Source organism: Danio rerio, chromosome 2, assembly GCF_052040795.2.
Source record: "Danio rerio strain M-AB ecotype USA chromosome 2, GRCz13ab, whole genome shotgun sequence".
Lineage (NCBI taxonomy): Eukaryota > Metazoa > Chordata > Actinopteri > Cypriniformes > Danionidae > Danio > Danio rerio.
Genome location: NC_141022.1, coordinates 2447501 through 2475116, shown reverse-complemented (window position 1 = coordinate 2475116; position 27616 = coordinate 2447501). Strand labels below are relative to the sequence as shown.

Below are 27616 nucleotides of genomic sequence, written 5' to 3'. Positions count from 1 at the left end.
GTTGGATTGAGAGGGGGGATCACCGTGAACGGCCGAGAGGGGGGATCGTGGATGCAACTGAAGAGGTGGGGGGGTGTGGAGGGGGATCACAGATGAAAGTGAAGAGCGTCGGGGGGGGGGGGGGGGGTTGGGGTATGTTTATAGATAGGATGATGAAAGTGAAGAATGGGGGAGGGGGATAGCGGAAGAAAGTGAAGAGCGTTGTGGGGGGGGGTATATATTGATATTGCGAGTAAAAGTGAAGAGCTGGGGGGGGGGTCAGGGGGATCTCGGATGCAACTGAAGAGCTGGGGGGTGGGGAGGGGGATCGCGGATAAAAGTGAAGAGCGGTAGCGGGAGGTGTATTCAGATCGTAGTTGAAAGTTAAAAGGGGTGGTGGGGGAGATTGGATGAAAGAAGTGAAGAATCGGGAGGGAAGAAAGTGAAGAGCGTTGGGGGAAGGGGGTTGGATTGAGATTGAGGATGAAAGTGAAGGGTCGAGAGGGGGGGTCGCGGAAGAAAGTGAAAAGCCGCCATTTTAGTACAGGGTAGCGCTACTTTGAAATGAATGTGGGAGTGCAGTGTAGGACTGGCCATCTAGAGCCAAAGATCTATACACATATATACATTGATGATCGGGAGTTTTCCCGGTGGTCAGTATGCGAATATTTTTTTAAATTACGAAAGTTTTAACTCTACATTAGAGCGTTTGGACCTGGGAGCGGCTTCGCGGGACGTCACACTTAACAAGCGAATGCTTTATGTTGTCCCAATACAAATTAATTAAGTTAACTTGTGTTTTTGTGTATTTTTTAATTGGGTTTTGAATTGACGAATTGGATTTGTGTATTTGCGAATCTCGCTTTGAGTTAACGAATTGTATTGGTGTAATTCTGAATCGTGTTTTAAATTGACCAATTGGATTTGTGTATTTTTGAATGAAGTTTTAAAATAACAAATTGGATTTGTGCATAAATGAATCGTGTTTTGAACTTGCGAGTTAGATTTGTGAATTTTTAAATAGTTTTTTGAAATAACGTATTGGGTTTCTGTGTATTTTTGAATTGCGTTTGAATTAACGAATTGGATTTGTGTGTTAATAAATTGTGTTTTGAACAGACGAATTGGATTTTTGTATTTTTGAATCGTGTTTTGAATTGATGAATTTAATTACTTTTCTACATCGATGGATCAGTGATCGCACGAAGTGATTGCCCACAAAGAGTGTTGTGAAGAACCCTGCATTTTTTACAGTGCATTAAATTTCAGCTTACTTTGATTTCTAAGACGTTAAAAGAAAGAAAAAAAAAAAACGATAAAATTTTAAGTGTGTCAGCAGTTCCTGCAAGACGAAGACATTCATGCTATGGATTGGCCCGCCCATTCCCCAGACCTGAACTCAATTGAGCACATTTGGGACATCATGTCTTGCTCTGTCCACCAATGTGCTGTTGCACCACAGACTGTCCAGGAGTTGGCGGAAACCTCTCAGGAGACCATCCGCCGCCTCATCAGGAGCATGCCCAGGCGTTGTAGTGAGTTAACTTCACAGATATTTTAAAGTGTTCATGGACAAGGGAAAAATATTCATACATTTTGCCAACCCTGCTTTGCCTTCAGACCACTTCGTATCAGTTTTAAAATCACTTTGAGATGAAGTCAGTATAATGTTTCTACCACTCATTAACAGAAGCTGTCACAGTTGCTAGGAGACCAGATTATTGTTAGTCCATTGTAGGCGAGACTGTCTGATTTCAAAACACTCGGTTAGGACGTTGTAGACTTTGATGGACGCCTTTTAATTTAGCATCCTTCCAAGGCTAAAAACTTTATTCACTGTACACTTTCAGGCTTAACATTTACACATTGCATGAAAATCCATAATAGGGGCACTTTAATTCCAGATTCAGTGGGTATAGAGAAAGCCTACAAAACTCCCTGCAGCTTTCGAAGATGGAAAACATCCAATCCATAAAAAATCATGTCAGAAGTATCTCCATACTGTAAAAAATGCTGGGATCCACTCAATGCCTAATGTCATCCCAACACAAATTAATTAAGTTAACTTGTGTATTTTTGAATTGGGTTTTAAATTGACGAATTGGATTTGTTTATTTACGAATCTCGCTTTGAGTTAACGAATTGGATTGGTGTAATTCTGAATCGTATTTTAAATTGAATAATTGGATTTGTGTATTTTTGAATCAAGTTTTAAAAGAACAAATTGGATTTGTGCATAAATGAATCGTGTTTTGAACTTGCGAGTTAGATTTATGAAGTTTTAAATTGTGTTTTTGAAATAACGAATTCGGTTTGTGTATTTTTGAGTTGCGTTTTAATTAACTAATTGGATTTGTGTATAAATAAATCGGGTTTTGAACAGAAGAATTGGATTTTTGTATTTTTGAATCGTGTTTTGAATTGAGGAATTGAATTTTGTGTATTTAAGAATCGTGTTTTAAACTCACGAATTGGATTTGTGTGTTTATGAATAGTGTTTTGAATTATCGAATTAGATATGTACATTTTTGAATAATGTTTCGAATTAATGAACTGTATTTGTTTATCTTTGAAAAGCGCTATGAATAAACAAATCGTATTTTTTTCCGAATAGTGTTTCGAATTTACGAATTGAATTTGTTTATTTAAGAATCGCGTTTTGAACTCACAAATTTGATTTGTGTATTTCTGAATAGTGTTTCAAATTATCATATTGGATTTGTGTGTTTTTGAATAGTGTTTCGAGTTAACAAACTGTATTTGTGTATCTTTGTATAGCGCGATTAATTATCTAATTGCATTTGTGTATTTTTGAATAATGTTACGAATTTCCGAATTGGATTTTGTTTATTTAAGAATTGCGTTTTGAACTCATGATTTAGATTTGTGTATTTTTGAATAATGTTTCGAATTAATGAACTGTATTTGTTTATCTTTGAAAAGCGCTATGAATAAACAAATCGTATTTTTTTCTGAATAGTGTTTCGAATTTACGAATTGAATTTGTGTATTTAAGAATCGCGTTTTGAACTCACGAATTTGATTTGTGTATTTCTGAATAGTGTTTCAAATTATCATATTGGATTTGTGTATTTTTGAATAGTGTTTCGAGTTAACAAACTGTATTTGTGTATCTTTGTATAGCGCGACTAATTAGCTAATTGCATTTGTGTATTTTTGAATAATGTTACGAATTTCCGAATTGGATTTTGTGTATTTAAGAATTGCGTTTTGAACTCATGACTTAGATTTGTGTATTTTTGAATAATGTTTCTAATTAATGAGTTGGATTTGTGTATTTATGAATCGTGTTTCGAATTATCAAATTGGATTTCAGTATTTTTGAATGGTGTTTCAAATTAACAAACTGTATTTGTGTATCTTTAAATAACGCTATGAATAAACAAATTGGATTTGTTTATTTTTGAATAGTGTTTCAAATTTACGAATTGGATTTTTTGTATTTAACAATTGCGTTTTGAACTCACAAATTGGATTTGTGTATAATGAATAGTGTTTCAAATTATGGAATTCGATATGTGTATTTTTCAAGTGTTTTGATTGAATTTGATGTGTGTAGTTATGAATAGTGTTTTGAATTATTGAATTGGATTTGTGTATTTTTTAATTGTGTTTCAAATTAATGAATTGAATTTGTATATTTTTGATTATCGCCTTGAATAAACGAATTGGATTTGTTTATTCATTAACTCACAAATTGGATTTTGCAATTGTTAATTGCATTGTGGATGTATGAATTATATTTTGCAAATGTATTATTGTTGAGACTGATCTGTCTCCATATTAACGTCATCCATATTGACCCTGACACTGGAGCTCAGAGTCTTTCTGCAAGCATTCTTCGCCCCATCGTAACCATCAACTCCTCTTTGCATCTCTAGTCTGCCGACGTACGTGGTGAGCTACTGGGCAAACTGGTAACAGTGGAAAAGCCGTGCACATGGAGGTAAATAGTCAGCTGCTAGCGCGAAAAGAAACAGAAGCCATCAGCAGCGTCAAACCTCCCCCACTCAGTGCTCATTTGAAAGACAATATACAGCCATACGTTCCTCTAGCTACATAATTGATGCTCTCCAGAAATGTATACGGGGGTACAAATTCACAATGAGTCTGTGTTGAACTTTTCAGGTAAGTTAAATCAGAGTCTCTTTCTATCTCTCCAAATAACCACCAATGCTTGTGCGCTGCCTAAAAAGTGATCCTAATGAACCTGTTTTTCAAATGCAAACAGCACATTTGATGATTATATCACAGGCTAAAACCGCAACTTACCCAGACGCTCATCTGATTTCATTCTTCTGGAGTCGCTGACAGCAACCCCCCGCCGTCAAAATTGTTGTAATCAGGATGTGCATAAAACACTAACACTGTCATCATGCAAAATGGATAAGACGACAACATTGTCAGCAGTTTGCATCCCGCAGTTAATTTGCCATCTGCTCCACCTGAAGGGTGATAATTACACAGAAATGGGACGAGACGGGCTGTTTTCCCCCCCTGTACGAATGAGGCAATATATATGCATGGAAATCCAGCAAAGTTTTTTTTTTTTTCTGAAGGTGTTTAAGACTTTCATTAAGCCCCGGTGTTGTGTCTTAAAAAACATGCTGATAAAAGAATGCCGCGTGCTTATGGCTGCCTTTATTCCTCTCATCTGCTGAAGTGTGTTTAAGGGCAGGTTGTTTGTCGGAAGTTATTACGGTTGCATTGTTGCACACCTGGGACAGAAGTTTTTAAGGACGCTCCGTTAATTGGATCTTCAGGAACTTTATACAATTGTAAATTTTATAGTTGTAAAAATGCTTGGATTTCTGTTTCATTATTTCCCAATCGAACAAGTAAGGCCCGGATTGGCTAATCGGGAGGACCGGGAGAATTCCCGGTGGGCCCAATAATATCCAGCTGCAGGCCCGCAGAACCACACACGTTCTAGGCACACACAATCTAGGACACACGATTTAGGCTAACCATATGGTTACGACTGATGTTAATGTTATTAACGTCTTTTTGAACATCGTCATCGATATATTTTGATATATATGGTTAATAAATATTGTACACAATAAACAATAGTGTTTACTTTACTTTATTTCACAAATATTGCGATCGAGACGGGTGAATGGGGAGCGCTGTTTCCGATCGCCATTCAATATAATAGACTGAACAGTTTTTAATCAGTCATTATAGCTGATCAGTCATTATTATCTGACAATAATACGGCAGATACTCGTTTGCTGGCCTTGCTGAACTATCTAAATTGGACAAGTTTAATTTGTATAATGGACTAATTTATAATGAAAGAAATAGTAAGTTAATATCACAATAATACATTTTGGATAATAAAAATCTTTTTACAGATTAAAAATCTTTTACTAACAGCTGTGACAGTTAGTAAAAGATAGTAGTTTATATATAAACTTATAATTATAATCAGATAATCAGTTAAGATAATCAGTTTATAACTATATATATATATATATATATGGATATATAGTTTAAATGATTAACTATAGTAGGCTAATTTATTTTAATGTGACACATTATTGTTTGCTTTTTATATTTTACAACAAAGTGATTTTAACCAAGTATGATAAGATTAAGATTCTGAATTAGTTTATTGCACTTAATCCTACAATTAGACAGTCTTTTATGTTTTCTTTGTTTATGTGGACACATGAATAAAGTCATAAATGTCTTTAACCAATTATTTTTATTTACATAATTTGAGTTCAGAAACTGCAGAGATGTTAAAATGATCGTTACGAAATAATAACAATAATGACTGAAATGGGAAACCATACTTGTGAAATTCAATAGGTGGCGATAATGCTAAAGAGTTAGTTACCATATATGGCTAGCCTAAATCGTGTGTCCTAGATTGTGTGTGCCTAGAACGTGTGTGGTTCTGCGGTTCTGCAGCTGGATATATCTCCGGTGGGCTGGTCCGTTTTTTGGCCGCGAGGGCCGGTGTCCCTAGTTCCAGAATCTGTTGCTCTCAGCAGTCACACTTTTTAAAAATAATGAATTTATTTACTTGACCACAGCCTTCTTATTCATTATTTTACCGCAGTTCTGCTCTTTTTTATCTATTTTCTCGTAGCCTCGTGAGCAGGATGCAGCCTGCAGGTTAATGGTCATATAACTAGATGAGTCACCATTTACCGTACAGCTGTTGTGGTGCAGTGGTTAGTACGATTAGACGCTGACGCGGCCAACCTGGGTTCGATCCTTGTCTGAGTAACAATTTTTTTTTCATTTTTATTGTTAAGACATAATACTGTAAGGGTTGTTGAACATTCGAAGTTCTAAAAGAGCTGTTTTCTCAAAAAAAGACGTGATAGTGTAATTAGAAACTGAATTGGAAATGACCTTATTTTAATATAGTCAGTGGTGAACTGAGGTGGGCCGGTCTGAGGCTTGAAACTCCAGAGCTGAAAAAGAGTCCCACTCCGGCCCTGCGAACAACATTCATATTGATGATGTTTCAATATTGCAAATGTTCAACAAGTAACATTTATAAGTTGAAGAGCACTTATTATACAGGGTGGGCCATTTCTATGGATACACCTCAATAAACTGGGATTGGTTGGTGATATTAACGTCCTGTTTGTGGCACATTAGTATATGTGAGGGGGTAAACTTTTCAAGATGGGTAGTACCATGGTTGCCATTTTGAAGTCAGCAATCTTGGATCCAACTTTTGTTTTTGACTAAAGATGTAATTTCCAACAAAATCCGGCCAAAATTGACAATTTTGTTTTGCTTTAAAGCGAAAAGTTGCAGTTAACATTTTACAATAAGGTTGTATTAGTTAATGTGGGTTAGTTGCTTTACTAACATCAACAAACAATGAACATTACACATTACAGTATTTGTTCATGTCATTTAACAGTTGTTCACTGTTAGTTGATGTGCGTTCACTAATGTTAACAAGCATGCATTTGGATGTTAATAATGCATTAGTTAATGTTGAACGGTGATTAATGAATGCTGTACAAGTATTGGTCATAATTAGTTAAAGTTAGTAAATAACCATATTATAAAGTGTGACCTGTTCAAAAATACATCCACCATTGGCCCACCATCACTTATTCCTTACACTCTATAAAATAACTCGAGAGCTCTGTAACCACTACATGGTTTAATACATTATTGTAACTTAAACGTTTTAAAACGCTGATTAGATTAAAACTTTTAAGCTGCCAGAATATTTTTATTAAGTTTTCAAAACATGAAAATATTGTTAATTATATAAATTTAAAAATGCGGCTAATTTAAAGGTAAATATATCTGTCAGTTGCTTTAAAACAATATTTAACTTGTAGCAACCCAAAGAAATGTTTCCACACTAATGGAGTTGTTTTTTATTTTTAAGTCCACACACTGAGGTTATTATAAATTTTTTATACTGATAATATGGGTCAGTACATGTTTTTGTTTTGTAAAACAATGAAAACCTGTGGTTTAATACAAAAAAAATTACAGAAAAAAAATGTTGTTAAATGTATTTCTTACAAGCATGAATAGTAAATTTGAAAACAAACTAAAAATGTATTAATTTATTTAAGGTTATAAACTCGAAAATATGCATGTGATTAAGTACATAACAAAGGATTTGTTTTCAATTTTAATAAAAAGATAAAAAATTTAAACAACTTATTTTTTTGAGTACTCAACTTAAAAATTTAAGGTTTTTGTTATGTTAAAATGCCTCTGATTGAAGAGGAACATATTTAGCTGATATAATAAAGTTTGTTGTCTGAACTTCATTTTGTTAGATGTTGTCGTAACTTGAATATATTAATGCAAACTGTTGTGTCATTGGTTTTTGTTTTGTATAACAATATTTTTTAGAGTGTACATTCATGATTCATTTGCAATATACAGTTGAAGTCAGAAATATTCGCCCCCTATTGATTTTTTTTCTTCCCTAAATATTTCCCAAATGATGTTTAACAGAGGAAGGAAATTTTCACAGTATGTCTAATAATATTTTTTTCTTCTGGAGAAAGTCTTATTTGTTTTATTTCGGCTAGAATAAAAGCAGTTTTTAATTTTTTAAACACCATTTTAAGGTCAAAATTATTCCTCTTTAAGCTACTTTATTTCCGATAGTCTATAAAACAAACCATCATTATACAATAACTTGTCTAATTACCCTAACCTGCTTAACCTAATTACCCTAGTGAAGCCTTTAAATGTCACTTTAAGCTGAATACTAGTGTCTTGAAGAATATCTAGTCTAATATTATGTGCTGTCATCATGCCAGATAAAATAAATCAGCGATTAGAGATGAGTAATTAAACTATTATGATTAGAAATGTGTTAAAATCTCTCTGTTAAACAGAAATTAGGGAAAGAAATAAACAGGAGGGCTAATAATTCTGACTTCAACTGTAAATAGTTGTTTTGTGTTGAAAATAACTTGAATATAAGTCACTTTCATGCACGACGAATAAAACAAAATACGTGTAATAAAAAAGAAACAAGAAAATAAACAAGAAATAAAAAATTTGTCACATTTATTCGATATCAAACAAGAGTTGAATGTACATCTGCAACCACAGTGGGCTCTTAGAAAAGACTGAAATGAACATCAACAGAGTTCCTGTTCACACCCACTCGAGCTCCAAACCCTTTCACTTCATACTTCGTACAATAAATTAGTGCCAAATACTGAGATATGACGAGTTGACGAGATCCCTGACAAATTCAAAGCATTTCGTTCTTTCGTTTTAACAGATGAGTCCAATTCACTGCAAATTTGTGCAAGACGCCGCTTCCGTTACGCTAAAAAAATAAGGAAGCTTTTCACTTTTTTGTACATACACATTGGCAAAATACATTTGTTTTCCTGGTAAAATCCATAACTGAGCACATCATGTGGTGATTATGGGCTTTCTTTACACCGAGAGTACTGCAAAATATATGCTCTTTAGTCGCCGCTCGTACAACAGCTCTTTGTGCAATAGAGAAAATATAAGGCCTGAGTCTGGGATATCGTTTACATTTTCCTGTCATCGCAGTCTCTTGCTCAGATCAATCACTCATTCGCTATTTGCAGAATCACCTGCAAAATGTTTTGGGAGATTGTGTGTGTGTGTTTTAGTTCAGAGTTCTACAAAGGTCAGACATCGGCATGTTTCTTTTGTCTTTTTTTTTTAAACAGTATACTGTACAAAGCTTTCGGCGGATGTAGATGACGCCAAACACTTTCTGCTCCACTTCGGTCGAAGAGTTTGAGCAGAAAGTCGACTCCATATTTATTAAAAAACCAAAACCAAAACAATAAAATCAAGAAGAGAGAAATTAAACGCGATTGTGCCTTAGACTAGTCCTCTCATCTGTGGCCGAACAGACAAAAATATGAGATGCAGAATGAACATTCTTGGCTCAGAGGCTGGTGATAAGCTGCATTTGTCCGTCATTGGCAGATTCAGCCTCCAGTGAAAGGCTAGCGCTAATCTGATAGTAGGACATCGCTGGACTCCCGTCTCCGAGATCTGGTAAACTCTTACAGCATTGTTCCTGGGTTTCACTTTGAGCGGACGAGCATGGGGAATTCTCCTCCTCTCCGATGACGAGATCCGAGTCTTTCAGATTGGGCATGCTTGTGTACAGGGAGTCCCTGTTATTTGGTGACAAATCATCCTCTTTTTTGACCTCTCCCTCATCTTGTTGAGTGTCTCTGCTGATTTTGTGTGGCCTGATGACTTTCTGGGAGGCGTAAATGAGGGAGTGAGTTCGTTGGGGTAAAAGCGGGACCTCAAGGGCCTCCCGGTGGTTCGGGTTAAGAAGTAAAAGCTCCATTGCTGGATGGCAGGAGGACAAAGGCATAGCGGAGGTGTCGGTTTCAGCGTTTTCGCACTCGTTTCTGTCTCCGACACCTTCGTCGATGTCCGCGCAGTTTTCCTGAGGACTCGAATTTCTGTCCGCTTGGCATTTGGAGCTGCTTTGGTTTCTGCGAGGCCGTAAATTGTTGTGAACCAGCTCAGAGATGATCATTTTTTCAAATGCAGCATCGTCCAGGCGTATTTCGCATCCGGTCGGACAGGTGATGGCCGGGTCCTCGTAGTCGTCCTCCCGCAGTGAGTAGCTATTGTTGAAATTGTCGTTCAGAGGGAGGGTGTCCATTGTGCTGACATCACGACTGTTGCTAAGCGAACGCTGACCTGGAAGTCAAAACAAACCAATAATGAATCAGTATCGGGAATAAATTGCTGGAAATAAATGAACAGAACATGTATTGACATGCAATATTATGCCGTTTATAGAGATGCACTGAAATTAAAAGTATGTGCAGAAACCGAAACTGAAAATTCGAAAACTAAAATTGTAATAATAACTAACATATCGAGTGAAGAAGTGAATTTAACTATAAAAACTTTAATAATAATTAACATATCGAATGAAGAAGTGAATTTAAATGAAATGAATGGGTTTCATAGCGCATTGCTTTCTGTGCCCTGTCTGAAAGCTGCTTTCACATCGCACAGTGACTATGGCTAGAAGGAGAGTGAAACCAGCACTGAACATTGCCGGCGAGTGTGGTGCACCATAGTTTTAATGAAAACGGAGGAAAACTAAATTTCAGAGCATCCCTAGTTATTTATACCATTAAAATTATAGTGAAAAGTGAAAATTAAATCAGAACTTGTTGTTATTATAATGTTGCATGCCTTTCTTTCTTTTTCGGAGAACATTTACAATAAAAACAAATGACAACAACAACCAGCTCTTGCTTGTCCCTATAATAATAATAATAATAATAATAATAATACCAATAAAAAATAATAACAACAATAAAAATAATAACAATAACAATAATAATACAAATAACAACAACAACAACAATGATGATAATAATAATAATATAAAAGCAACAATAATAATAATAATATAATAATATTAATATAATAATAACAATAATATAATATAAAAATAATAATAATAATAATACAATAATAATAATAATAATAATAATACAACAACAATAATAATAATATTAAATAATAATAAAATTAATATTAATAATATTATTATTAATAATAATAACAATAATATAACAGCAATAATAATAATAATAATAATAATAATACAATAATAATATAATATAATAATAACAACAATAACAATAATAACAATAATAATAATAATAATAATAATAATAATAATTAATAATAATAATAGAATACAAAAATAATAATAATAATAGAATACAATAATAATAATAATTAATAATAATAATACAATAATAATAATGTTAATAATAATAATAATAATAATAAAATAATAATAATAATAAATAGTAATAGTAATAATACAATTCACAATAATAAAAAATAAAATTAAAATAAAATAAAAAATAATAATATTACTATTAATAACAACAATAATAATAATACTTATTATTATTATTAGCAAATAGGATCAAGCTTTTTAAAAGGTCCATTTTGTTTATTATTGTGTTTTGTGAAAAATCAAACCTAAATCGAATGCATTTAATAATCAAATAATACTAAAATGATTCACATTAGTCTGTCTTCAACCTCGTTCAAAAGCACAGAATAAATGCAATACAAACTACACGCCATGCACTTTCTTCCTTTTCTTAATAATAGTGACATTTACTTCAATCCAATTCGAGTGTATTTGTATCGCACTTTTCATAATAATTATTGCTTCATGCAGCTTTACAAAAGGTGCACATTATTGCATTACCATCTAATTAAGTTAAAGTTGCAATCAAACAAGTTGTGATATAAACATCATTAACCTGCAGTTTCAAGTGTACATGTTTAATGAAGTGTATTTATGTATTAAGTGTATGTGTTATTACAGCTTTTGAAGAGAGATTGAAGGCATTGTATTTCATGCCGTGTTTTGATCAGTGTTTATTTAACAGTTTATTTATCAACAGTGCACTCGTGTGCTTTTTCAGTCAGGCATGAACTGGACTGCTAATGTCGCGGATGAAGACGGTCAAGGTCAGGATTTTCCATTAATAAACTATTACACTTGGGTTTGATTTTTTCAGCAAACCCTCTTGGACACCTACAGAATGTACAACACAATTGATAGTTTTTACTTTTCTTCACGTTGCTGTTTAGCGCTATTACATGAACAAGCACAGGCTGGACGCATTCTATATTTATTTATTGACCTATTTTTAATAATTTCTCATGCGATCTAAAACAAAATGAAGCATATAAATGATTAGAACACCAGGGTAATAAAATAATTAGAACTTTGGGTGAACTATCCCTTGTTTCTCATAAGGCTTTTTACATGCCAAAATAAATAATAACAACAATAATAAATAAATATTCAGGGAGAAAAGTCAAATGCATACCCAATATAAATAATTTAAACCATATATTCAGTGTTTCGAAATACTGACGTTTTAACATTATAGCAGAGAGGGAATGACGAAAAAACAACAAACAAAAAAATAAACGTTAAGTGTTTCGAAATACTGATGTTTTAACGGTATAGCACAGAGAGAACGGCGACAAAAAACAACAAGCAAAAAAATAATCGTTAAGTGTTTCGAAATACTGATGTTTTAACAGTATAGCACAGAGAGAACGACGACAAAAAACAACAAACAAAAAAATTAACGTTAATTGTTTCGAAATACTGACGTTTTAACAGTATAGCACAGAGGGAATGATGACAAAAAACAACAAACAAAAAAATAAACGTTAAGTGTTTCGAAATACTGATGTTTTTAACAGTATAGCACAGAGAGAACGACGACAAAAAACAACAAACAAAAAAATAAACGTTAAGTGTTTCGAAATACTGACGTTTTTAACAGTATAGCACAGAGAACGACAGTAAAAAACAACAAACAAAAATAAATGTTAAGCGTTTCGAAATACAGCCGTTTAATTAGTATAGCAGAGAGAGACTGATGACAAAAAATTATTATGAAATAAACGAAGTGTTTCGAAATACTGTGGTTTTAACAGTAAAGCACAGAGAGAACGGCGAAAAAAAACAACAAGCAAAAAAATAAACGTTAAGTGTTTCGAAATACTGACGTTTTAACAGTAAAGCACAGAGAGAACGGCGAAAAAAAACAACAAGCAAAAAAATAAACGTTAAGTGTTTCGAAATACTGACGTTTTAACAGTATAGCACAGAGAGAACGGCGACAAAAAACAACAAGCCAAAAAATAAACGAAGTGTTTCAAAATACCGCCGTTTTAACAGTATAGCACAGAGAGAACAACGACAAACAACAACAAACAAAAAAATAAACGTTAAGTGTTTCTAAATACTGACGTTTTAACACTATAGCACAGAGGGAATAACGACAAAAAACAACAAACAAAAAAATAAACGTTAAGTGTTTCTAAATACTGACGTTTTAACACTATAGCACAGAGGGAATAACGACAAAAAACAACAAACAAAAAAAAAAACGTTAAGTGTTTCTAAATACTGACGTTTTAACACTATAGCACAGAGAGAATAACGACAAAAAACAACAAACAAAAAAATAAACGTTAAGTGTTTCTAAATACTGCGGTTTTAACACTATAGCACAGAGAGAATAACGACAAAAAACAACAAACAAAAAAATAAACGTTAAGTGTTTCTAAATACTGACGTTTTAACACTATAGCACAGAGGGAATAACGACAAAAAACAACCAAAAAAAATTTTTGTTTAGTGCTTCGAAAAACAGCTGTTTTAACAATAAAACACAGAGAAAATGACAGCAAAAAACAACAACAACAAAAAAACACAAAACAAATCATATATTAAGTGTTTCGAAACACTGATGTTTTAAAAAAAATATAGCACATACAGAATGTCGGCAAAAAACAAACAAAAACCCACAAGATCACCATTGATTTCAGCCACATGTAAACGCAAGCATTATGAAATGAAGGCCAGATGCATGCAGTAAGGTGCGCACAGACGAAAGCGTGTTGATGGTACACACATACACAGATGATGCCGGTCACAGATCGCAGACGTGCAAACACTCACATCATGTGTGTCTGCTCAGGCTGTCTGACCTGAGAACTGCCCAGCAGCCAAAAGAAAAGAGTGAGAGAACGGCTTTTAAAAACACTTCCAGCAAAGGAGACACTAAAGTGAGAGAAAATCAAAGCCTGGAAAAGTACAAGCGCCTGAACCATCTGAATTTCCTTCGTGAATAAATAAAGCCAATAAACGAATGCTTGCATGAAAATGTCCATGCGAAGTTAAGAATCGGCTCTTTTTCTGATTTGATTTTTGAGTTAAAAGTTTTAATCTGAATCGAACTGGCCAAAGCTCGCAGGACACTGAATTGTAAATTATAACTTATTGTACATTTTTACTACTCAAAAGTGTCGTCATCATGCATTACAACGTCAGTATACACTTAAATAAAGTACTTAAAAATGACTTAACTTTTTTATACGAGTCTAATAAGTTTTTTTAGGTTTAAAGTAGCTTAAAGTTTAAAAGTTGTTTAAAGTAGTTTCAAGTTTAAAAATAGATTTAGGTTTATGTAACAAAGTTTGAAAGTTTTAAATTAAAAACTGATGTGAGTGGTTGCTAGGTGGTTTCTAGGGTGTTTTGAGTGGTTGCTAAACTTTGCTAGTGTTCTAAATGGTTGCTAAGCAGTTGCTAAGGTTTTGCTACGTGGTTGCTAGGGTGTTCTTAGTTGTTGCCAATGTGTTGCTAGGTGGTTGCTAGAGTGTTCTTAGTGATTGCTAGGCAGTTACTAGAGTATACTGAGTGGTTGCTAAGGTACTGTTTGGTAGTTGTTAGGGTGTTCTGAGTGGTTGCTAGGCGGTTATAAAGGTGTTGCTAGGGTGTTGTAAGTGACTGCAGGACGGTTGCCAAAGTGTTGCTAGGATGATCTTAGTGGTTGCTAGGTGGCTGCTTGGGTGTTCTGAGGGGTTGATAGGTGGTTGCTGAGGTGTTGCTAGGGTGTTTTAAGTGGTTAAGGCATTATTGGATGGTTGTTAGGGTGTTCTGAGTGGTTGCTAGGCGGATACTAAGGTGTTGCTAGGTGGTTGCTAGGGTGTTCTAAGTGGTTGCTAATGTGTTGCTAGGGTGTTCTAAGTGGTTCCTAAGGTATTGTTAGGTGGTTGTTGGTGTGTTCTGTGTGGTTACTAGACGGTTACAAAAGGTGTTGCTAGGTGATTGCTAATGTGTTGCTAGGTTGTTCTGAGTGATTGCTAGGTAGTTGCCAAGATGTTGCTATGGTGTTCTCGGTGGTTGCTAGAAGGTTTCTATGGAGTTTTAAGTGGTTGCTAAGGTGTTGATAGATGGCTGCTAGGGAGTTCTAAGTTGTTGCTAGGTGGTTGCTAATGTGTTGCTAGGGTGTTCTGAGTGATTGCTAGGCGGTTGTCAATGTGTTCCTAGGGTGTTCTTAGTGGTTGCTAGATGGTTGCTAGGGTGCTTTAAGTGGTTGCTAAAGTGTTGATAGATGGTTGTTAGGGTGTTCTGAGTGGTTGCAAATGTTTTGCTAAGTGGTTGCAAGGGTGATCTTAGTGGTAGCTAGGGTGTTTTGAGTGGGTGCTAGGTGGTTGCCAAGGTGTTGCAAGGTGGTTGCTAGGGTGTTCTGAGTGGCTGCTGGGTGATTCCCAGGGGTTGTTAGGTGGTTGCTAGCGTGTTCTGAGTGGCTGCTAGGTGGTTGCAAATGTTTTGCTAAGTGGTTGCAAGGGTGTTTCTAGTGGTTGCTAGGGTGTTCTGAGTGGCTGCTAGGTGGTTACCAAGGTGTTGCTAGGTGGTTGCTAAGGTGTTCTGAGTGGATGCTAGGTGGTTGCAAATGTTTTGTTAAGTGGTTGCAAGGGTGTTTTTAGTGGTTGCTAGGGTGTTCTGAGTGGTTGCTAGGTGGTTGCCAAGATATTGCTAGGTGTTTGCTAGGGTGTTCTGAGTAGTTGCAAAGGTTTTGCTAGATGTTGCAAGGGTGTTTTAAGTGGTTGCTATGGTGCTCTAAATGGTTGCTAGGGTGATCTGAGTGGTTGCTAGGTGGTTGCAAATGTTTTGCTAAGTGGTTGCAAGGGTGTTTCTAGTGGTTGCTAGTGTGTTCTGATTGGCTGCTAGGTGGTTACCAAGGTGTTGCTAGGTGGTTGCTAAGGTGTTCTGAGTGGATGCTAGGTGGTTGCAAATGTTTTGTTAAGTGGTTCCAATGGTGTTTTTAGTGGTTGCTAGGGTGTTCTGAGTGGTTGCTAGGTGGTTGCCAAGATGTTGCTAGGTGTTTGCTAGGGTGTTCTGAGTAGTTGCAAAGGTTTTGCTAGATATTGCAAGGGTGTTTTAAGTGGTCGCTATGGTGCGCTAAATGGTTGCTAGGGTGATCTGAGTGGTTGCTATGGTTTTGCTAGGTGTTTAAAATTACTATTCATATTTGAAATGTGATTCACGGTCCGGTTTGTGATGTGAAGCAGTGATTTTTGCTGTTGTTGTAGCCTCAGTATGACTTCAGTGTTTTCTAAATGGATTGACTGCATAAACGCTGCCCAACAAGATCCTAAAAATCCAAGTTTGGCTCGTTTCAGCCAGCGATTCAGTAAAACTCAGTGTCATTAATGAAATGCGTAAGCGATGAAGCGTTTTTAATCCATGAGATTAGCATTTCCCAGAATGATTTCACTTCAGTATAGTCCTGAACATGAACATCAGGAAATATAAATGACGGCTGCAAAGCAAAAACAATATTAAAATGAATCTCAGCTCAGGCCTGGAGAATGCAGAAACATCTCGAGTGGTAATTACACATCAGCACAAAACTCTGATATCATCACTATTAGACGGAGGAAGAAAAAAAAAACAAATTAGCAAAAAAGAAGTGGAGAAAATCAGACATTTATGAACTCGGTTTCATGCAGAGCACGGGATGAATTTAAAGTTCAGAACGTCTGAAATAAACATAAGATAGCAGCGCTGTGAAAAACAACTGCGTTCAGATATGAAATATGGAGCCTGTGCTTTCATAATGTGGAACGAGCATCAAAATAAAGCACACGGCGTCTCAGCCAAGGTCATCTGCATGTGTTTAATCCAGACAGGTAGAGCGTCTGGAGAACCAGCAGACAGAAAACTGTCAGACGAGCTGGAAAGCAGCAACTCTGGGAGAAAAGCCAGCCTTAAATCTTTGTGAATTTACAGCGTGCGTGAACTCGGTCCAGGCATGTTTACAATGGGCTGGTGTGAGCGAATGCAGAAGAAAAACGCTCTTCCTCTGCGCCCTGAATGATGCAATTAGACTCAGATGCACTGCAGAGTGTTTCCTTTGTGTGTGTTTTCTGACTCCATGCATTCACGCTGCTGTCAGCTCTGAAACACAGACTTCATGCTCAGTCTCTTTCATTATATGGCGTCCACTAAACTGAACAGAGCACCTGGTTTATACACTGCATGTATACATAGTTGAAGTATGATGGTTGACATGTTAGCTGACCTGGTCTTAGCTGGTCAGGCTGGGAGATGACCAGCTAAAACCAGCTTGACCAGCCTAGCCAAGCTGGGAGTCCAGCCAAAACCAGCTATGTCCAGCTTAAACCAGGCTGGTCAAGCTGGTTTTGGCTGGTCATTTTTCAGCCTAACCAGCTAAGACCAGGCTGGAAATGGCTGGAAACCAGTCTGGAAGTGGCCAAAACCCCTCTAAAACCAGCCTGGTCGACCAGCTAAAACCAGCCAACCAGCCTAGGCTGGTTTAAGCTGGATTTCTCAGCAGGGGACAAAGAGAAATCAGTTATTATTATTATCTATGGACGCCCTGGTGATGATTGGGATGCAGCTCAACAGATGATTCAGCAGAGGAATCCACCTTCTGACACTTCTCCGAATGACCAAGTTATTATTTGTTGTTCTTACAACTGGGATCCACCACAAGACATTTGTCAGGCAGTGTGTATATATACATCTACAAAACATGTATTACATACAGTATTAGCAGGTCAGAGGAATCCAGATCAGCATGTAGTTGTGTTTCAAAGCTGAAGTGGCAGTGAATGAACGTGATTTATTTGGGTAACGCAACATTCACTGTGATCCAGCCTGTTCAGATTAATAAAACAAAGAGACCTGAGGTTGGATAATTTAGCGCAGGAAGCCTTCACTCGCCGTCTGCTTCATCAAATATCTCTGCCATTGTTTTCTTCTGCTGTGTGCAGATCTGAAGCCATCAAGGCTGCGTGTGAAGCTCATCGTTTTGACAGAAAACATCAAATCATAACCTTCGCTTTCTGTAAAAAACAGGCCTGCTGAGAACAGACTCAAACATCAGGCTTTTAAAGATCTCTCTCTCTCTTTGTGCGCTGAACAAAGCTAAATCCATGTAAACTACAGAACGAGTGAAACTCTGAATTCACACTGCAAAAAAGTCAATGACAACAAGCGTTCTTATGTTTACGTAAACTTATTTTAAAGAGCACATAATTTTAATTTACTACTTTAAGTCATTTTGACTGAGTTAAGTTCAAATGACAAGAAGATTTCATTTGGTTCAACGAAATAATGTTGTACAGCAGTAAGGATTTTACAGTGCACGCATGACTTTTATAAGAAAGGCTATCAGTGTAAACCCCTCATAATGCGATGGGATTTGAAGATTTTTACATTTTGATTGCATTGAGAGTTTTACGATGTTATTTTAGGGCCGATCACACCAAATGTGTTCTGAAAATGTGCAACGCAACACACTGCCTTTTTATTGGTAAAGAGCAGTGCACTGTGCTTTTTACTAGGCAACCACTGTTTCAATAAACAGTCTAGAAGGGATACAGCTGCAGATACTGAAATCATATAGCATCATTGTTGTGCATCATATCCGCTAAACGGATTTCCCATAGACTGCTGTTTCCAGGGTTTATTCGAGGTGTACTTGTATGCAGCAAGATCAGTCTAAAAATAATACATATAAAATAAAATTCATACATCCACAACGCAATTCACATTTACCAAATCCAATTCGTAAAAAATCATAAGTATTTAGTAAAAAATCATAAATATACAATCCAATAAATAAATTTTATTTTCACTAAATTAATTAGATTTGTGTATTTTTTTTTATCGTTTTTCGAACTTACTAAATGGATTTATGTATTTTCGAATCGTGTTTTGAATTGATGAATTGGATTTGTGTATTTTCCAATCGTGTTTTGAATTTACGAATTGGATTTGTGTATTTTTGAATTGTATTTTGAATTTACGAATTGGATTTGTGTATTTTCGAATCGTGTTTTGAAATTAAGATTTGGATTTGTGTATTTTCGAATCGTTTTTTCAGTTGATGAATTGGGATTTGTGTATTTTCGAATCACATTTTGAATTTAAGAATTGGATTTGTGTATTTTCGAATCATATTTTGAGTTGACGAATTGGGATTTGTGTATTTACAAATCATGTTTTGAATTAACGAATTGGATTTGTGTATTTTCAAATCGTATTTTGAGTTGACGAATTGGGATTTGTGTATTTTCAAATCGTATTTTGAATTTACGAATTGGATTTGTGTATTTTCGAATTGTGTTTTGAGCTTACGAATTTAATTGGAGTTTTCGAATCGTGTTTTGAATTTGCAAATTGGATTTGTGTATTTATAAATTGTGTTTTGAACTTACGTATTAGATTTGTGTCTTTTTGAATCATATTTTGAATTTTTGAATTCGATTTGTGTATTTACAAATAATGTTTTGAACTTACAAAATGGATTTGTGTATTTATGAATCACATTTCGAATTGACGAATTAGATGTGTGTATTTTCTAATTTTGTTTTGAATTTACGAATTGGGATTTGTTTATTTAAGAATTGTTTCGAACTTACGAATTGGATTTATGTATTTTCGAATCATATTTGGGATTGACGAATTTGTTTGTGTATTTAAGAATCATATTTCAAATTTACGAATTGAATTTGTGTATTTATTAATCGTGTTTTGCACTTACAAATTGGATTTTATAAATGTGGATGTATGAATTATATTTTGTAAATGTATTTTTTTTTTAGACTGATCTAGCTCCATACTAACTCTGTTAAAGGGAAAAGCGAATTCATGCGTAAGAATATCAGATAGTATTGGGATTGGGCCGTGGAGCACCTGGAGAGTGGAAAGCAGGAGGAGAAGGAGTGCTGCACACGATGGTTTCAGCCAGAAGGTTGTTATAGCGGTTGTTAGTGTCGTGAGGCCTGAGGAGAGGGTTAGTTAGCAGATAGTTGCCCGTCATTCCTGTGAAGCACATAAAAAGAGGAGGAGAAGAAGAGCAAAAGACTGAGCTTCAGGAAAACACTAAACTTGACTAAAACCTCTATGTTAAGCTGCTATAGAAATAAAGAAAGAGGAAAACAGGAAACAGGGCTACAGACTGACTGATAATAGTTTTACCATGTTTAATTCCATTCAGCCGACCTCCAGGTCTGACTGTAGCACATTTAGCTTAGCTTAGCATAGATCATTGAATCGGATTAGACCATTAGCATCTCATAAAACTGTATCAGTGCCATAGTCAGTAATAAAGCAGAGTAAAGCCCATAAAAATATCTATAAGTGTGTGTGTGTGTGTGTGTGTGTGTGTGTGTTTGTGTGTGTGTGTGTGTGTGTGTGTGTCAGTTTTGATGCGTCACCTTGGTTGAGAGTGGAAGTGCTGTTGATGTCGCCAGAGATGAAGGAAGACTCGGACTGTTTCCTCACAGTGTCGTTCCACATCCTTCTAATGCGGCTCTGTAGACACACACACACACACACACATACAAATACACACACACACACACACACACACACACACATGCGCAAACCGCACACACACATACAAATACAAACAAACACACACATGCACAGATACAGATACACACATACAGACGCACAGAAATAAACACACACACACACAAAGACAAAGTCACACACAGATACACACATATATATACACATGCACACACATACACGCACACAAATGCATGCATGCACGCCCGCAAACACACACACACACACACACACACACACACACACACACACACACACACACAGACAGACAGACAATTGCACAAACACACACACAGAGACATAGACATGCACAAACACAAATGCGCACACATACACACAGACACACATATACACAAACAAATACAAACACACACGCAGACACAAACACACACACACATACAAATACACAAAGATGGACACAAACACACATTTATGCACACAAACACATGCACAGACAAAGACACAAACAAAAGCACACACACAGATGCACACAGAAATACACATTAACACACAGCCATAGACACACACATGCACAAACACACATACAAATACACAAAAAAGAGACACATCCCGACACACACACACAAACACACATGCATGCACACACACGTGAACAGACACAAACACAAGCACACACAGAAATACACACAAACACACAGCCATAGACACACACACGCAGACACACACACAAACACACATGCATGCACACACACATGCACAAACAGATCAAGACACAAACACAAGTGCGCACACACAGATGCACACAGAAATACACACAAACACACAGCCATAGACACACACACGCAGACACACACAAACACACATGCATGCACACACACATGCACAAGCACACAAAGACACAAACACCAGCGCACACACCGATGCACACAGAAATACACACAAACACACAGCCATAGACCCACACACACACACACACACACACACAAACACACATGCATGCACACACACATGCACAGACAAAGACACAAACACAAGCACACACAGAAATAGAAACAAACACACAGCCATAGACACACACACACACACGCAGACACACACACATGCACAGACAAAGACACAAACACAAGAACACACACAGAAATACACACAAACACAGACACACCCATACACAAAAATGCATACGCGCGCACACACACACACACACACACACACACACACACACACACACACACACACACATTCGCATACACACACGCACACACACACACGCGTACACACACATACACACACACAGACACAGACACAGACACACACACACACACACACACACTGATTAACACTGATCATGTTCATGAAGCAGCTTTGTAGTGTCGGTGTTGGAGGCTCTATTAGCGGCGCGTGTGGAATAAAGACTCATGCTAAATGTCTGGTAAACAACTTTAATTATCTGCTGCTGCTTAAGATTCTGCACAATAATTACAATCACAACTCAAGAGCAGCCAAAACAACACTCTTGTGCAAAACTCTCCCAGTACAGACGCTTCCGGAAACATTTAGGGTTCAGATGAGAGGATTTCAATGCAGGACAAGCTCCAGCTCTCTTATTTATCAGGGATCGCCACAGCGGAGTGAACCGCCAACTATTCCAGCATATGTTTCACGCAGCGGATGCCCTCCCAGCCGCAACCCAGCACTGGGAAACACCTATACACACTCATTCACACACACACAAGCACACTACAGCCAATTAAGATCATCAATTCCCCTACAGCGCATGTGTTTGGACTAATGTGGGAACACCCCGGAGGAAACCCACGCCAACACGAGGAGAACATGCCAACTCCACACAGAAATGCCTAGGTTATAGTAGCTGATTTGTTTATTTGTTTGTCTGGACTAGTCAGATGTATAGGGTTGCAGATGTACCTGCGTGGCAGATGAATATCGAGCGGTGGATCTGGAGGCGGAGGATTTGTTGACGCTGTGAGGTCCTTCAGATGGATGAGTTCTGCAGCACTGAGACTGACGGAAACACTTGCTGTACTCTTTACGCACCTGCAAACACACACAAAAGCAGATATTTACCACACAGGAAAGTATAAATGACACACAGTCAAACCAGACACATATTAACTATATATATATCTTTCTAAATTGTGTTATCTATGTAGTTTTATATTGTGAAAATGTTTGAAACGCTGTGCTTGGATTTCCACGAGACTAAGAATAGTACAAATGAGCCTCAAGCACCCACAGTATCTTGCCTCTGGAGATAGAGATTGTTTCTGGACATGACATGAAATGTTTCCTGAATTACGGTGAAAGCGAAGCCAAGCTGAATCTGCGTGTTTTCTTTGTTTACCCCTGTTTACCTTGTTGAATCTACGCCACGAAGGATTAAGGCGGTTCTGAAGGCAACCGGTTACTTGTAAGGTGTACCTAATAAAGTGGCCGGCGAGTGTGTAATAATAAAACAAGGCTTTGTTAAAGGGTCACGAAACACCAAAACACATGTGTTTGAGCTGTTGACAGTGGTATATGTGTCCCACACTGCTAAAAACACTATTAGGACACCTATATTTCACTAAAAAGTGTATTTTGGTTGTTTTTGCGTTATTTCAAGGTAATTCGTACTTCCGGTTTGAAACTAATTTTTGAAGCTGCGTCACGGTCATGAGATAATAGCGAGTATTCCAGCGTGCAGACTGGACGTCTGTGCCAGAGTGAGTCTTATTACGTCTTACAGTGTGCTGCATTAATGCATGAGTAAATCTTGGTTTAAACCAATCAGGGCACTCTATTGTGCAACATTAATATTCATTACTGTCACAGTGTTTAGACGACAGAGACGCCACGTTGTGTTGGCAAAACAAGCGTGAAGTGTTGCTTTTATAGTTTGCTGCAGTGAAGTTTTGTTTTCATTTTCTCTCTGTGAGAGCTCAGCTGGAGTCACGTGTGGATTAACAGTGTACACGATGCTCCACAACAATAACTTACGTGTCTAAGGAGGATTATTGTTTACCTGAGAGCTGTTCTCATCTGCAAACGCTGAGATCCGGATTCGCTTGTAGTCTCCTCTTAATAAAGACGCGGCTCTAGTTGCTGGTGATTGTCCTGTCTCTACAGATTTGGTAAGTGAGTGAGCAGTGCTCTTTGTTTATTCAGTTTGTTCGTATCTAACAAACTATTGCACCGAGTGTAAACATGTTAGCACCACAACCAAACTTTAACCTCGTGTAGGATTTTCACCGCATTTTGTGACCGGAATAACACACGCGGCTTTCTGACGCTACCTGTCGTGTGCATCAAAGTTTCCAGGAAATGCTGAGTTTTTTTTTCTCTCATTCGCCGTGCGGTATCAAACATTGCATGAAAAATACACGCTTAGAGCAGATCCTCGAATCAAATATCTCGTTTGTCGCGAGGGGCATGAATGAATTCCCTGAATGAAAGAACCAAACTGCAGTTAAAGTCCACCATTAAATAATTTGGCAAATAATTCGACTACAGATGTCCATGTAGGTTAAACACCATCACTTTCTCCTGTATGTGTGTGTGTGTGTGTGTATTTTGACTCTGAAACTCGCGCGTGCCCAAATAGACACTCCCACACCATCCCACTTTTCTTCCTCCGACACTCCCCCCTAAACAGAGACACGCCCACTTTTCTGACTTTTTCCAAAGTAGAGGTGTGAAAACACCCTGCTGAAACCAGGGGGTTTCATGGCCCTTTAAAGAACTGGATTGAACTTATAGTGAAACACAGCATATGTGCTGCATAAATGCAGACAGCAGACAGATGTTGCCGCTTTTCTCATTAGCGCAAAACAGGATTTAATATTCCTTGAAATGAATTAAAAACCCAGAGGGAAGCGCGATACACGCCGTATAATACAAACACAGTTTATGGGTTTAATCTCATTTAACTCACAAGCGTCTTCATTCACATCTAAAACTCAACCAAATAAACACGCTTTAAAAGTCTGGCTCGTGTGACTTTTGGTTTCCATTAACCCGACGGACGTTCGATTGGCTCTCAGTGTGAAACGTTCACATTTACCCACAATTCATTGAGCTTTTTTGCATTGTGAATGTCCTGAAAGGGTCTCAAAGGTTATCTATATGCTCTTTTATTGATATATTTCCATCAGCAAAGCTTTTAAAAAAACAACCTTGACCCTTTCTGCTCAGTACTGTGTGTCCAAAGTTTAATTAAATGCAGTATACATGTCAATAAACACATTCAGCAGCATGAAGAAAGCGCTGTGGTTTACCTTCTTCTGCAGGAGGCAGTGGAAAACGAAGATGAACATCCCTTGTAGCGTGTTGAAGATGCTGAAGAGATACGCCATGATCACCGAGGAGTCGTTCAGGAACAGCAAGCCGAAAGACCACGTCAGACAAAGCAGACAGAGCAGCGCAAAAGCACCGAACACCCAGGAGCTGAAAAATCACAGGATTTTGATTATTAAAGAGGAGCTATTATGCAGGAATCACTTTTATATGAAGTTTAGACACAGCAGAGTGTGAATATATTGCGCTTCTAATGATAAAAATTGATTAATTATATTGTTTATAATCAGACTTGATAGAAACAGTCTGCACAAACACTTTGATTGACATTCTCCCTTTGTATGATGTCACAAGAGGAGGAAAGCCCCGCCCACTAGTGATTATCTCTCTCTTATTAGCATAGGATATTAGTCCTGTTGTTTAATTCTGCCTCTATGCTGGCACACAGGCATCTGTAGCTCCGCCCTCTTTTGAAAATCTCATTTGAATTTAAAGCGACAGTCACCAAAACACCACAAGTCTAAAAGGGGCCGTTTAAGAGAGTTAGAAAACATTATTTGCGTGCTATTTTGAGCTGAAACTTCACACACACACTCATCAGAGACCTATTTTACATCTTGTAAAATAAAGGGACTTAATAGGTCTCCTTTAATGCATTTGATAGCCTGCTGTGGACTACTTTATCCACACTATACCTATTGATCTGTGACATATTGATTTGAAAGTGATTTGGGGAGCGTCCACTATTATTCATATTCTTAAAATGCATGTTAAAACAAGCTAACGGAGCCAGATCAGTCTCAAAAATAATACATTCACAAAATAAAGTTATTACACACACATCACAATTCACATTTACAAAATTCAAATTGTATATTCAAAACATAAATACACCATTTAATACACAATTCGTGAATTCACAAGTAAAAATCCTAAATATTTTCGCCAAATAATTTCGCTTTGAATTTGTGATTTGCACTTTGTAAATGTGAATTGTGTTGTGGATGTATGGATTATATATTGGCGAGGGGACGGGGCCGAGAGCCGTGGGAACGGAATGAGGCCGCCGCGAAAGTGGAGACACCTGTGGCGCACACCGGCCTCGAATCCCACGGAAGGTGCTCTGGACTATAAGAAGAGGAACGATGGCAGAGGAGGCCGAGAGAGGACCAGGCCCGGACATATTGTTTTACTTTTGTTCTCAGTTTGGTAAAGATGGCAGTCTCCGTTCTCCGGAGCTGTAATCTTCATTACAGTATTATTTATGAGACTGATCAGACTCCATACAAACTTTGTTAAAGGAAAACCCCACTTATAAAAGAAACAAAACAAAACTATTTATAAAACAGGCTTGAAATTCACCCTTTTTTAATCCATTGAGATTATCTCTGGGTCTGGTGGGAGCACTTTTAGCTTAGCTTAGCTTAGATCATTAAATCGGATTAGACCATTAGCATCTCATTAAAAAATTATCAAAACGTTTCAATAATTTTCTTATTTTAAGCTTGACTCTTCTCTAGTTACATTAGACGGATGGAAAATTATTACTTTTATTTCAGATTCTAACTGGTTTTGCAAGTGCAGGGCTTGGCACCAGTTTTTAACATTCTTCAAATAATCATCCTTTGTGTTCGACAGAAGTTAGAAAGGCAAGTAGGCTTAGTACACTTGAAGGTAAATGAGTAAATCATGACAGAACGTTCATCTTTACACTAATTTTTACTTATTTAATTTGTCTCTACACCTAGCATTGGTTAAAAAGAGAGGAGCTAAGAAAATCGGCTCAATTCAATTCAAGTTGATTTGTATAGTGCTTTTCACAATTATTGTTTCAAAAGGTGCACATTACTATATTACAACCAAAATCAGAAAATTTAAAGTTATAAGTCACCACAACTTTATCAGTTACCAATAACTTAAATTAAATAACTAGTAACTAATAGATATTAACAGGTAAAGCTATTATATACACTCATCGGCCACTTTATTAGGTACACCTGTCCAACTGCTTGTTGACGCAAACTTCTAATCAGCCAATCACATGGCAGCAACTCTATGCATTTAGGCATGTGGACATAATCAAGGCGATCTGCTGCAGTTCAAATTGAGCACCAGAATGGGGTAGAAAGGGCATTTAAGTGACTGAACGAGGCATGGTGGTTGGTGCCATCTCCACAGTCACCAGATCTCAATCCAATAGAGCACCTTTGGGATGTAGTGGAACAGGAGATTAGCATCATATGTAAATCTGCAGCAACTGTGTGATGCTATCATGTCAATATGGAGAAAAATCTCGGAGGAATATTTCCAGTAGCTTGTTAAATCCATGCCATGAAGGATCAAGACAGCTCTGAAGGCAACCCGGTACTAGTAAGGTGTACCTAATAAAGTGGCCGGTTAGTGTATAAGCATAGTTAACCTGCACTTATATAGCATATAGGTGATGTCCATATATGCATGTTTAATGAAGTCTATTAAGTGTATGTTAAGTTATTAATTTGTTTCCTCTCCGTCAGTGAGTTATTTAATTTACTGGCTATCTCGTTCAATTGCTCACTTCAATTCACAAACGAATCATTAAAGCCAAATGAACTGCTTGCAAATAGAAGGCAACAAATTAAGAAAGCAGAAGTTTCCTGCACATTT

General features: G+C 36.9%; 1 protein-coding gene across 7 annotated transcripts in view; it reads right to left on the bottom strand.

The window, feature by feature from the left end:
- Nucleotides 1–8506: 8506 nt before the first annotated feature.
- Nucleotides 8507–27616, bottom strand: part of adgrl2b.1 (adhesion G protein-coupled receptor L2b, tandem duplicate 1) — a 235089-nt gene continuing 215979 nt past the window's right edge. For 3 of the 7 annotated variants that reach the window (NM_001366848.1, XM_087238746.1, XM_087238745.1), the window contains 4 exon segments: nucleotides 8507–10173; nucleotides 20581–20677; nucleotides 22604–22732; nucleotides 24952–25120. In NM_001366848.1, coding sequence (NP_001353777.1) covers nucleotides 9395–10173; nucleotides 20581–20677; nucleotides 22604–22732; nucleotides 24952–25120 — 1174 coding nt within the window. In that variant the 3' untranslated portion in view covers nucleotides 8507–9394. 7 annotated transcript variants of the gene reach the window in all.